The 14530-nt window shown below is 33.8% G+C and overlaps 1 protein-coding gene across 2 annotated transcripts in view; it reads left to right on the top strand.

The window, feature by feature from the left end:
* Positions 1-14083, top strand: part of LOC137399801 (rho guanine nucleotide exchange factor 33-like) — a 39834-nt gene extending 25751 nt beyond the window's left edge. For both annotated transcript variants that reach the window (XM_068086026.1, XM_068086025.1), the window contains 9 exons: positions 1213-1312; positions 1774-1903; positions 3380-3521; positions 7323-7523; positions 9969-10117; positions 10272-10477; positions 10963-11088; positions 12352-12583; positions 13456-14083. In XM_068086026.1, the coding sequence (XP_067942127.1) occupies positions 1213-1312; positions 1774-1903; positions 3380-3521; positions 7323-7523; positions 9969-10117; positions 10272-10477; positions 10963-11088; positions 12352-12583; positions 13456-13636 (1467 nt within the window). In that variant the 3' untranslated portion in view covers positions 13637-14083. The remainder of the gene's footprint in view (positions 1-1212; positions 1313-1773; positions 1904-3379; positions 3522-7322; positions 7524-9968; positions 10118-10271; positions 10478-10962; positions 11089-12351; positions 12584-13455) is intronic.
* Positions 14084-14530: the final 447 nt, after the last annotated feature.

The raw sequence follows: 14530 nt of genomic DNA, 5'->3' as shown, positions 1-14530 counted from the left end.
CTAATCACTTTATTTGTGTATCATGTGGTTTCAAGGCCAATCACAGTTTTGCAAATTAAATATTTAACTAACTGGTATTCAAGGGAAAATTATTACAAGAGAAGCTGTGGTAGTTTGAACATAACAACACTTGATAGTTTAGACTTTAGATGCAGTGTTGTTATGTTTGTAGTGTAATTGTGTATTGTGTTATTGTGTAATTGTGTTATTGTGTAATGTAATGTAATTCAAGGGGAAATTATTACAAAAGAAGTAAATAGTTTTAACATAACACTTCATAGTTTTGGTATACTTGGAATGTGATTCCTATTAAGATGCACAAGATATTATAATCTCCTTAAAGATACTCTGATCAGAGTTCAAACTTATTGGCATGTTTTCTCTTTGATCACAGCCACCTTGCTGCTTGTTCTTTTACTTTTCAGTGTTACTCTATCATAAACTTAACAAGTTATGTAATTTATAACCGTACACAAAGCGTGGTTCAGTGGTTAGGGCACTGGCCTATGATCAGTGAGTCAGTGGTTTGAGTCACTCAAGAACCATCGGTGGTTATAGTAATGGCATCCAAAATCTAAAGATCTAAAATCTGTCAACTTGCTCAAAAAAGCAAAAGGGCTTATTCACAATTGTATCAGATTATAATCAATCTGTTAGGTTTGTGTTACTTTATACAAGATCTACATGCTAGTTTAAAGACTCATCTCAACTTCCTTTTTATAATAATAGTAATAGATGCGTGACTGACCTTCCCATTTTGATAAAGCTTATAGGTTTAATCAACAAGGCTACAAGATGTAATTACTTTTCATGTTTCACGAAAATGATAGGCCATGACGAAAATAATTATGAATAGCCATTTTCTAGCTCTTTGCGTCATTGCATAACTTTAATATTTATTTTCTGTTAAAACTCATTTTTATTTGTTTGTAAAATTTACTCTCGCTCTCACATATCATTCATGTTTTTAATAATAAACACTAAATGAGAACAGAAATGTGTTAAGCATGTTAATTATTTCAACTCTTTTGAAAGAAACAACTCTCTGTGTGGGAATTAGAAGAAAGCCTCAAATCCTAATAATTCTTTTACGGCTTGCATGAAATAAGTTACTCAAGAAGATTTTTTAATTTTTTGCTCATGGTCATTTCTTCTTTAATCATAAAATCAAATCTATGAGAGCTCAACAGCTTTTATTATATTCTGTTGTAGGATTCCAAGTCTTCTCATACTCGAGATTACCCTCAGCACATGCCGTTCATAGAACAGAGGGAGAACACTTGTATCGATTTTCAGTCATCCAGGCTACAGGGTGAGAGAATTTACCATGACGATTGTTGATCAACTACACTGACCAATGACCAGAATTATTTATGATTTATTTGTCTAGCTTCTGAGCTCTTGTAACATGTAATCACTGTTCTACATCAGTGTTAGCGACCCTGACAAGTTTCTTGTAAGACGGCAAACTGTCAGGTTTGAACCTTTTTTGTTATTTCCCATCAACGATAAACATGTATTTTAGGTTTGTTTGTCTCATGCTGTTGCAAAAAATACCCATGAACAAAGACTTAATAACTATTTTCTTTGCTCAAGTAACATATTTTTTGTCTTTTGAACATATCCAGTCTTTTTTATAACAATGAGATAAAATAGCAAGCTTTCAAAACACATTTTTATAACATAATAAGTTGCTATTGTTAACATAGTCACATAAACGATAAGAATAAAGCCAGGACTTACTAATATAGTACTTTTTCATGTCTATTTTAGTTCAAAGACAGAAGACAGCAGTCAGCATACTAGACTCGGAGAGGAACTACTGCACAACGCTTTACAATCTTATAGAAAACCATCGAAATGTTCTGAGGCGATCTGACACCCTGTCGGCCAGAGATTGCAGGTATTCTCTATGGCCTCCATGGCTACAAAATGTTCTAAATTTTTTTCTTCTATTACCATTCTAAAACTCTCTAGTCATCAAATGGATTTTGAAAATTTTTCATCATAGAAATTTTTGCATAATTTATAAAATGTTGAGATGCGCAAATTCTTATTGTTTTAAGGGGCAACGTGTAGAGTGACATTCTGAATGAACTTCTTGATTTTCTTATTTTTACAGTATTTCTCAATTGGTAATATATTCAAATTATTCAAGAGGATAACAAGATGTTTTTGCAATGTCATAAAAGCTCTTAACCTTTAAAAGCTTGGAACCTAAAGGAAGAACAAAAACTGTGGCTTAATAAAAAAAGATTATTAAAAAAGTTAATACTGTAAAAATAAATATCTTTAAAAAGTACAGAAAAGGTCTCGCGTTCTAAGTAGCAATAGCTCTATAGCCTTAGTTCTACACTCTGAACGCTTTTGCTTGCTCCCCGTACTAATATATCTATAAAAAAAGGGAAAAGAAATGGAAATGAACTTTTACGTTACAAAAATATCTACGTTGTATTTTATATATGTTCAGCATTGATGACAAGAGCTTTGTTAGTAGACCAGCTACCACCTTTGACAGACTATAGTGTATTTTAAACATCTATAACTCCTAATTTTCTCGCTGACAGTTTAGACTACGTTAATTTATTTATTAAAACCATTCTAATGCAGCACTACCTGTCCTTTATAAAGGCTCAAAGGCTTCTAAATTCTCTGACTGCATATTCACTATTACATCCTTGCTACTTTTCTTCTATGACTGTGCTGAAGGTTATACAGAAATATATTTTTGTGGAAAATTTTGTCTCAGAACTTGGTGGTAGAACAAAAATAAAATTATGCTCTTCATTTTTGCTTTTATTATATACAACAATTTTAATTGCACAGAATTGTTTTCTTAGGGTTTGATTGGCTTTGATATAGAAGTGCGTTCCTGAGAACTCTGTGAGATCTGCCATAAAAGTGCAAATAGAGCGCTAGAACAGCTATCAGCTGATACGTTTAGGGAACAATAAATCAGTTACATAGTCAATTGCTATCCTAGATGACATGTTGCTAGCGGATAGATAAATGGCCTTTACATTCACACGCCAATGCCTTCAAAATATCTTCATTTTGATGACGTTGTTAGATAACATTGATAAAGTACTTTTTATTGCGTTACCATGGCTAGTTTTACGACATTTTCCGATTAATTCAAAACAAGGAATATAATTTCATGGCTAAATAGAAATGAGGAACTGAGATAAATGCTATTATGGTAACAAAGTCTGTGAATCAACATGATCGGAGGTTGAGGTCAACTTCCACCAAAATATTGTGAAATTTTCTTAGTTTTTGACAATAGAGCATTATGTAGGAAAAGTTGAGGTTTTTGTTTATCAGTTTGCGATAAACCACAACAATTTGAGCCTTATAACTGTAGCAATTGTCTTTTTAGTCGTATTTTCCCATCAAGTTTGACAGTCATCTATGAGTACCACTGCGCAGTGCTGTCTCAGCTGGAGATGAGATTGACTCGTTGGAGACAACAGGACATACTCGGCGATATATTTGCAAAGTTTACAGACACCACGAAGCAGGTAGGTGATTATGTGTCATATATGGAAAGATCTTACTCTGATTATTTTGATGAAATCGGTTACAAAAATGTACAGCCAATACAGCGATTTAGTATGACTACTTCCACCATCACACATCCAAAACAAAACGAGTCATTGGCAAAGAGTTACATTGACTAGTACTTTGGCAGTCTCAGGGCTGTGAGAGATCTGACTCTGATAAGTTTGATGAAATCGGTTACAGGAATGTACAGCCGATACGGCTGTTTAGTATGATTACTTCCACCATCGGACAACGAAAACAAAATGAGTCATTGGCGAAGAGCTATATAGACTAGTACCCTGGCAGTCTAGGAGGCTGTCAGATGTAATAACTATACACACAAATATTCTAAAATGTCATGGTGTGGTTGATGTGAGCAGCTAGTGGTGTGTTGGTCTACCATGTTGAAAACCATAAGTTCACACACTGAATGATGCAATCTTTTTTCAAATCTCCAATCTTTAGATGACGATTTGATTGGCACAGCGCTTTAAAAAGATTCTGTGAAAATGCTGGTAAATTGTTTATCTCGCTCTTAGCAAAGTAATACATACTTTTGAAGATGTGACTCATTGATAAAGCACAATCACCTCCCATATTGTTCTGAAAAGTCTGATAAAAATTTGAAAAAGTTGAACTTGCAATGTTTGGTTTGATTTGATTGTTTTTTACTGGTATAATGAAGTGACCTAGGGGTCGTCAGCCGTTGTGTTAGCGCTTACAAATGCTCTCTAAACTTGTTCTAATCTTAATTAAAATATAGATTTTTGTCAAAATGCACATTTATGTTTTGACATAAACATAAATGTGCACATTTATTTTTTGACATAAACATAAATGTGCACATTTATTTTTTGACATAAACATAAATGTGCACATTTATGTTTTGACATCAACATATAATTTTTTAAACAATTTTTTTTGCCATTCAGGAGATTTGCCAAAATGATAATTGAGCATACTTGCTAAAATGGACAAAAATAAAGGTTTTTGTCAATTTAGCAAGGTTCTCAGAGATTTTAGCAAGGTCCATTCGTTTAAGGAAGGTTCTCAGTTTAGTCTGGTTTTTTGTGATTATACTTTTGTGACATTTTTTGCTTTGCTGCAGTGTTACTACTGCTAAAATTGTATTTTTGTCAAATTCTTTTTTTATTTGGGCTATGTCAACTTGGAAAACATACAGGAACATCTGTATATGCTGTGATAACATTTATATTATTTGTAAATAACTTGTTGATAAGGAGACACGTTACCTAGTTTTGTTTTTGCTTAAATGCAGTAGCCTTGACTAAATCTTTTATTCTATTAATCACATGATCACATTTATTATACTGACGACAGAGATGATGAAAATTCCTTGAGCTGAGACATAATAAGCATTATTACGGTTAGAGAACACAGAGAATGTATGTCCTATCAACACATCAAACATAATAGTTTGAAACCTGTCATTAGCTACGGGCAATTAAACCAATAGACAATATCTACACCATTGTTTTCAGCTCGGTAATCTCAAAAGGAACTCAGCCTTGTCTAAAAGCTGTAAGCTCTTTAGGTACGAGTTCAACTCTATAGTCCAAACTGTAAAAATTGAAAGGTTTGGTTTTACATAACTTTTCAATATGAAAAACATGTATAAAAACTTTCAACAAGTTTTTTCCACTGATAGTTTAAGGCCATTAGCATGTTTTTGTAAACTTGAGGCATCAGCCTGGTTGTAAATTATGTCATTTTAAGCTGTTCTATCTGAAATCTTATGCAGCAGTGTAAATAACAAAGCTCTAAAGTGTGTAATAAAAGTTCGAAGGACAGCGAGTTTGAAAACGCTTTTAGCTAGATTTGTTATTCAGACAATTATAGTTGACTAATTGTCAGCCTCCCTCTGCCTTCTCTTCCTCCTCTAGTTCTCCTACTCAGTCCTAGATATCAAGTTTTTACAAAGAGGTAACCAGAGTTATCCAGAAATAGCCTTAAACATTAACTTATACAAAATCTTGGTGGATTTTATCAAAAAGTATTAGTTATTCCATTATTTGAGATTGTTGTTGAGGTTTGAGGTGATCTGACTGCCAGGATGTTTCACAATTGAAATCGACAAAACTTGATCGCCATTGAAATACTCACATCTTGTGAAAGTGCGATTATGATGTCTATAGTTGCAAAGAGACTGACAGAATAGAGGCGCGTAACCGTGTACCTTGAATGCAATAGCCGATATCAACTATAGCAATGATAGCGACTATAGCAATGGTAGCAACTAGTGATATCACTTTGAATGCATTTTTTTTCTGAGTGTTTCAACTGCCATCAAATTTGGTCAATTTTAATCTTTAAACATCCTGGCAGCCAGATCACATCAAATAACAAAAATAATCGCGAGTGATAAAAAAAGGTCTATACTTTCTCATAAAATCTAATAAAATTATGTGCAAGTTAATCTTTAAGAATGAAAATGTAGATTATACTTCTTGTTACATTTAGCACGCTGTCAGCACGCTGTCAGCACGCTGTCAGCACGCTGTCAGCACGCTGTCACCAGCTCCAAGTTGGACCAACAGTTGTCTTTGATAAGCCTGTTAAAATCTACTAATTAAAAAGATGATTATAGAAAATACTACTATTACTAACAATCATAATTGATTGAACAAAATATTACTATGACCTAATGCCTACTAGAATTCCTCAAATTGGAATCCTTTTAGCTCAACTACTGTTCTCCAAGGACCGCCTTAAAATGTCTTTGAGGAGGTGGGCTGATGAATAAGACATCATTCTTCTAGCAAATCAGTCTACGAAACACGTAGCAACAAGTAGCTTTACCTAGATGTAATCATTAGTGTTCATTCACATAGCAGGGTCAGATCAACAAAAAAATCTTTTGTTGGCAAAACATGAAACAGCCGCATGAAAAGCGTCAATAAATGTGAGTAAGGAATGAGCACGCGACAGCGGACAATTACAATATCTTTTAGCGGAATGTAATTGAAGCACTAATCATGAACTCCTGTAGCTATTGTGCAATGCCTTCTTACACGCCGGAGTTTAAATCTGTAACCTGACCAGTCAGTCCCCCCACACGCGGACCAAGACAATAGCGTTTCCTTTTACAGTAAATCAAAATCAATACGCATAGCGTGATCATCATTTTTAGCGTGAAAGACTTTCATCAGAACATTTCTTTGGGTTGCCAGTCCTTTAGTACTGTTTTATTAAGCTTACATAAGTCCAAGGATGTGCTTCAATATACCCTAATGTAGTGTGCTGGGTGTCTATGTTGGATCCTACATCAATATTATTATCACACCAACTAAAGAAACTGGTAAAAACATGAACTTTATAATGTTGTTTTGTCAAATTAAAATTCTTTTTGCTAAAGAAAGATCTATCTTGCAGGTAATGTATAAGACTTAGAAACACAGAACAAATTTAATAGACTGATTGGTTTTTGGTTAGTGCGCTGATTGGTGTATCAATTATAATCAGTTTAGGTGATATAAAACTAATAGCTCAGGTCAATAGCCATTATAATCAGTATCCATATCAATACAGATCGATCAGCAATTGATCAATACCAATCAATCAGTATCAAAATCTAAGCAAAGGTCCTAAAAAATTCTCAAACTAATGTTGATGCAAACAAAAGCTATGGTTTAGTCAGTGGAGGTCATGAGAGGGCAACTCTGCAAACTAATTCATAAATGTGAGATAGCATTTTGTCTGCAGTAGACTTAATTACTGTTTTGGCATTGTAAGTTTCAATAATTTACACTTTATTTTAGAATGTACTTAGCGAATACAAAGAATATATAGAGAACTTTCCAGCAGCTTTGAGAACAGTGCGTAAGCTGAACAAATCATCAGAGAGATTTCAGGAAGCACTAATAAACTGTCAAAAGGAGATGGAGGGAGACAATATGTCTTTGATCAGCCAACTTCTAGCGCCTGTTAGAAGAATTCCTAGCCTTGTTTTGTATATAAAGGTAAGTATTAGCCGCTAGACCTATGAATTTCAGAACGCATGTCAACCCATATGTTCCGCAAGTCAATGTACGTATACCTTACCGTATTTAGTTTGGTAAGTACGTGTCATTATCAGTGTTTGAGAAAGAGTGACAACAGAAATGTTCAAAACTTTGATGTAGAAAGTGTAAACATGGTTGTTGTTTGTTTGTTGATGACTCATTCTGATGTCTTTATTTAAGTATGGCAGTGATGTGGTTGATATGTACTGCTAGATACGTACTGCGGTAGAAAATATAAGTGCGTGGATGTTTTGTGCTGTTTCCTTCTGAGCTGAGAGAAGGTGCCTTCTGTGTGACATCACTTAAGTGCATTATGCATTTGATTTTCATACAAAATTAGCTGTACACGCGGCGTTGCTCGGGTAGTAAAAAGGTTTTTGGACAGAAAATTTATTTGTATTTAACATATAACAACATTTGTCATTCTAACTTTCAAACTACATATCATGAGAGAAGTGTTTTGTGTAATTGAAATAAATTAAAAGAGAAAATAAAAACATCTGTAAAGGTTTTCAAACTTTGTTAAACAACTTTTTAACTTCATATTATGAGGAAAATGTTTCGTGCAGGTCAAATAAATTAAAAAAAATAAAATGACTATAAAAGATTTACATAGATGCAAATGTGAAATACTGTATTTAGCAACTAATAGCTAAATTAAGTCGGTTTTGCTACGATTACAATAAAAGATGATTGGATAATGATACAATTACTACGAACTGAGAAAACAAAATAAAAGTCGAGAATATGTTGAGTTAATAACAATTCTTGCATAGAAGTGTGTGTGTATAAAAAAAGGTTAGTGTTCCTCCAGAAGCTATTTATCAAAACTTTGAATAGAACGATACTGGTACCTCTCGATACCGGTACAAATGTATAAATGAAATATTGTACTGTCTTTGTCTGACCGAATGAAGAGATAATGTCGAGGCTCTTCTCACGGAGACGATATAATTGTCTTCATGAGAAGAATTGGCCTTGACTCCATGTATAGTTTTTGAAACTTCTGAAAAGTATTTTTTAACAGGGGAGTCGTAACACGTGGCTGCATTGGTAAAATAATCAGCGTGCGCTATAGCTATATCTATAGCCGGAATGACACACATACGGTACTTTGAGAAATACATGTATATATAATTATAGATTGATTGTAAAATATTTATTAAATTACAGTGGTTTTTTTATAGAAATATTCCATCTCGAACAGGCATTTTATTTAGTGGGCTGAAGTAATTACTATTGCGCATTCACATAGCTTGATAGTTTAATTTTGATGAGACAAATTTTGCTTTTTTTTCCTGTTGGCATCATCAAATATTTATAGCTCCAAAATTTGTGTTTAACTTTTGAAACTGTAAAATAACTGACTCGGCCTGTGAGTCATCATGAACTCTGAAAGACATAAGTTTTGCTAACATTAGACAGCTGGCAGACTTAAATCAGCTATGTGGGGCGTGTTTGAGTGACTGAAACTATTCTCTGATGATCAAATAAATCAATGTGATGGCAGCAAATGTAAATATGTATAGAGTAATGCCTTTTAGTGTGGCAACGTGCCAGGTAGTAAAGGCAAGTTGGCATTTGCTGAAAATATCAGCTTGACAGTTTAGTAACACTTTAAATAGTGTAGTGGTAATGAAACTGGGTGTATCTCTTCAGCGCCACTGTTATGAGACAGCCAGACTCATTTGCTATTGCATAATAATCTCATGTCATGCAAGCTGTCAGCACGAAGAGAGCCTCTTCAAACAACTAAGCTTTGCAAATGACAATCAATGCTGATGAGTGATCAACATTGTTGTACTACTTAACTTCATCTGTCAATGTGGAGTCTTGGTCTATTTAAATAATTTTATGTAAATAGTTTCCTTTAAATAGTTTTAGGTGAACATTTTTATGTAAATAGTTCGATGTAAATCGTTCTATGCTAATAGTTCTATGGAAAAAGTTCTATTTAAATAGTTCTATGTAAATATTTCTATGTAAACAGCTTTATGTAAGTAGTTCTAAGTAAGTAGTTCTATGTAAATGGTTCTATGTGAATAGTTCTATATAAATAGTTTTTATGTGAATAGTTTTTACGTAAATAGTTTTTATATAAATAGTTTCATGTAAATAGTTCTATGTAAATAGTTCTGTGGAAGTATTTCTATGTAAATATTTCTATGTAACTAGTTTTATGTAAATAGTTCTATGTAACTACTGTAGTTGGTGAGATTAAATGAGTTTCCTTTTGCTAATTGCCCATTCTATTTTCGGCAGCCATTCACAAGCATCATATGAGGTCCCTATTAATAGTTTTATTTTTCACTAGTATTACAAAAGGTATTTAAGTTTGTATACTTATTATTGCGTTTACAGAGTAACAATTATTTTATCTGAATCAATTATATTTATTTACAGAAATTGCTGAAGTACACAGATTCTCATCACCCAGACAGGTTCTTCCTAGAGTCAAGTCTCAACTCATTCCGCTTGAGTCTCTCATCTGTGAATGAAGCCTTAGAGCATTCGATACAACAAGCCCTATCAGACAGCGGCAGCAGCAAAAAGTACATTATTTATGGTTTTCTTTTTGGGTCAACTTGATTCCTTATTGAATATATGTAATATTATCCAACACTTATTCTTTACTTCTAGAAACTTCTAGAAAGAGAGCTGTTCTTTTGGTCAAAGGTGCTAGAGCATTCTCTTCTTCTCATATAGGTCTCTTGAAACAAGCAGTTGGAGCAGCCATGAAGAAGAACAAAGACTTTCTACTGCTACCAAAGATAGTGGAATAAATTCTAACTGTGATCTTGACTCGCACGATGAGTTGTCACCACTACAATACAGAGAAAGAGATCGCAACTCTTCTTTGAAAAAATCTTTTGTAAATACTCACACAATAGGCCATTCATCAAACCATCGAGGTGAGCTTTCAGTGATTTACTCAAGGGATGGTTATTTCATATATCACTCTTTTTTCCATGAGAGCTTTTTATTTGTAGTCTGAAAGTAGTCCTGCCTTCTATATGCCTTCCATGCGCATCTTATGGAGAAAACTTACTTGTGTAGTGTATAGGATAAACAGATGTCCACAGAGCTGGAGGTTGTGTGTTCAAATCCAGTTCGCAGCGAATTTTTCGTTTTTAAAACTTCATTGCTTTAGCTGGACAGACGGATGTACAGATGTACAAATAGACAGACAAACATTAAGATTTATATACATGAATGAAGTAAATTAAGTACTTGGTATATATAGATATACCAAGTACTTAATTTATATATACATTTATACATACTTATACTTAAGTATAAGTATATATAAATGTGTAATTTGTTACTTGTACCACAATCTGTAGAAGTGATTTTTGGCTGTTACACCCAGTTGTATTTATTATTATTGTTGTTTTAGATCAGCCTCAAAGACCTAAAAGCATGGTGGACTTTATGAAGTCTGACAACGACCTTACCTCTTCCATTCACAGACGCTCTAAGACTCCAACAGCAGACTTCTACAATCAGCAAACACCTCCACTTTGTGAGTAATTGCTTTCAACAAGCTCCTTTCGTTTGTCTTTCAATGAATGAAGCAAGTTTTTTTAACATCAATTTCAATAACTTATGTGAAACTTGTTTTCTCATAAGAATGAGTCGTTGTTATTTTGTAATCTTGTCTCCTTTTACATTCTAGAAGTATTTTTTTATTAAAGATATTAGTCTAAACCGTGTATCATGTCATTTACATCTAAGCCTCAGCAGATAAAGCAAGAAGATGGTTGAACCTGATATTACAATTGTCACTAGATTTTGAACAAAATGACCTCTCAGATGTACAGGCTTTTGAATGCTTTGTTTACAGTAGAGTGCAAAAACCGTTTTTTCAATAAATCTTGAAAGTGCTCTAACATAAAAATGCTTAGAGTCACAGTATAAAAGGCGCTCGCATAACGTAAATAATCCATTCCAGGAATATTTACATTATAGGGATTTTATGTATACGAAGTGTAAAATATGTGTAAGTTATCTCATCCATTCCAAGATCTTCCCAAGCTCACCCTTTTGGTTCTTCAGAATGAAAAAAAGACTAGACTAAAGTTTTAATTTAATGACCGTACCATAACTAGTATTATTGGTTTGTATCAACAACAGTTCTTTTTTTCCCATCACTTTCACTCGGTTAATGGTCCATGATTGCAGTGATTTTACAACGAGTTAAGGAGAAACTACGTCTTCAATGTCAAATCATCTAGAGTTTTTTTAATTCTAAATAATAAGGTTTGTTTTGCAAAAGAAAACCAGTAAAATGTTTTAAATATTTAAAATAAAGTAAAACAAAAATATAATTTTACTATAATAAGAGCGATGTCTATCCGTTCATTCGTCTATCTGGCAAAATGGTTCAAGGATATGATAAAAAATAGCTCTTGATAATAATTTAACTAGTGGCATTCAGATTGGCAAACAGACCCTCTAATACTAACACCAAACTATTGCTCAGCTACTTATTCTCTGTGATTTATCGAGGCATCAGATGATTTCTCACATTAAAATAGAATGCCAGGATGCTAGTATATATAATAAAATAACCCTATTCGTCATTTTCTCTCTCAAGCGTGGCAAGAGACACGATATTTTCAACGCCAGCAACGAGATGGACGTTATTCAAATCGAATTTGAGAACTCGTTGAACTTCACACTTTGTTTTTAGGAATATTTTACGTAGCCTAAAGCAAAAGTTTAAGCCTTTACGTTATGTGAGTTTGAGTTATAGGAGTGTCCATTGTATTTCCTTATTTGTCAGATCAAGAAAAGACAACATTGAAGCCATCACTTTCTCATTCTACTCCAAACCTGCTCGACGATCCATCGTATGAAGTCGGTGGCACCGGTTCCCTCAGGCAGCCAAAAACCAAACACAAAGTGCAGTTTAAAAACCCACCTGAGGAGCAACGATATCACCATCATAATGGAGCAAAAAGGATGAAAAAAAGATCGATCACAGAAACTTTGAGAATTATTTTTAATCGAAGAAAGTGAGTAGTACATTTTTCACACAGGATATCAGATGTAGGACAGCCTAAACATGTTGGCTGTTCATGAAATCAGTAGATAAACTATCAGTGGTATCATATATTTGAACATGTGTTAAGTGCCTCATTATTAATCTAAACAGAGAGGATCTCTCTCCGTTTTTTGGGCCACTGCATGAACATTACAAGTCTGTGCTATAGCTTACTCGAGCTTTATGTTTCTGCAGACTACTTTGAGACTTTTGGCTTTTAAGATGAACTTGCCCAAAATTTTTTGTAAATTCTCTTCAGTAAAGATTGATAGTTTTCTAAATTTGCGATTGTTTGGTATGTTCGAGGTGATCTGATTGCCAGGATGTTTCAGGATCAAGATCAATAAAACTAAACCGCGTTTAAAATTTTCTGATCAATCAAAAGTGTGATTATGATGTCTATAGTTGCAAAGGGACTGACAGAATGGAGATGCGTAACATTGCAACTTGAATGCAATAGCCGATATCAACTACCGCAACAACAACAACTAGTGACATCGTTTTGTACGTATTTTTTTTCCTTTGAGCGTTTCAACCGCAATCAAGTTTTGTCAATTTTAGTCTTGAAACATTTTTGCAGTCGAACCACCTCAGACACCGAAAACAATTGCAACTGATGAAAAAATACCTATACTTTCTGATAAAATCTACAAATTTTTTTGTAAGTTCATCTTTAAGCTGTCTACCACAAATGATGATTTTAGTAACTTTCATTGCTTGAACATGTAGCTATCAAAAGCTAATTATTTTATAGCAACTAAATACATTTACACAAAATTTTCAAAGTTCCAAGATGATTCAAGCTGATGCTCATGCCTGCTATTTCATTTTCAATTTTTTAAGAACTGGCCAATCAAAAAACAGCAACAGCGACGTGTCGGATAGCTGCTATGACCTTAACTCTTCCATGGATGACGGCCCTACCTATCCACATCAGAGTAGCCTGAAACCCTCTGAATCAGAGTTATATATAGATGCAGACACATATGAAGATGAGAACGGTGATCCATACAGCGTTGTATAACAGAGAGAACTGCTAGCTATTTTAAGCGTCTAGTTTATTGATATTTATTGTGGTTTTAGTCAGCGTTCTGAGGTGCTATTAATGATTTGCTTGCCAATCCGTATTCTTTTTCTATCAAGTATTTTCGGTAACAATATGCTTATTACTCATGAATTGCTCCTGTATTGTAATATTAATTTATGATGTACATGTTACGATAATCAATTTCAAAGCCAACAGAACATGGTATTAACACTATTCTATATGATGAAGACCAAAAGTGTAAGCTGTACATTGTTAGTACTGCTCCATCATTTCAACTCTGTTTGCTGTGTGGTCATGCTTTACGCAAATACTGTTATTCCATGAAATATAGATTTCTTATAAAAGTAAAGCAAAAGGTACAATGCATTAAAAGGTAATGGTAGATAGGAATGATGATCAATATAATACTCAATCTTTTGACAAGAGCTACAATCTATTTTGGTGTTAAACAAGTAATTATATTGCTAGTGTTTTATTCATTGTAAGCTTGCATATGCTCTGCAAAAGGTTGGCAACTGTTAGGTCTGATCCTGGTGTCTTTTGAAAGCTAGTCTGCCATATATCACTGCATAATCTCTAGTTTCTGGTTTTTTTTTCATCTTTGCCCCCTCGCCTTCTCCTACCTACAACACTTATTTTTATTGATACATTGGCATATGGAAAATTATGTAAGACAATATTAATGACTAAATATGATAATTATTGCTCAATAGCAAGTTAAACTGAAAAAAGTGTGCTAAGGTGGTGTAGCTAGGTTTAGACTGAAGGTTAGTCTGTCTTGACAAACTGTTGTTTTTGCGGAGTTGTCCCCCGTCGAGCAGGCGAGCAACACAGTTGTGTTGCTCGCCCACGCGATGGGGGACAACTCCG

This window comes from Watersipora subatra, chromosome 7 (genome assembly GCF_963576615.1).
Source record: "Watersipora subatra chromosome 7, tzWatSuba1.1, whole genome shotgun sequence".
Taxonomy (NCBI): Eukaryota; Metazoa; Bryozoa; class Gymnolaemata; order Cheilostomatida; family Watersiporidae; genus Watersipora; species Watersipora subatra.
The sequence above is the reverse complement of the archived record's forward strand: the minus strand, read 5'-3'. Positions and strand labels throughout refer to the sequence as shown.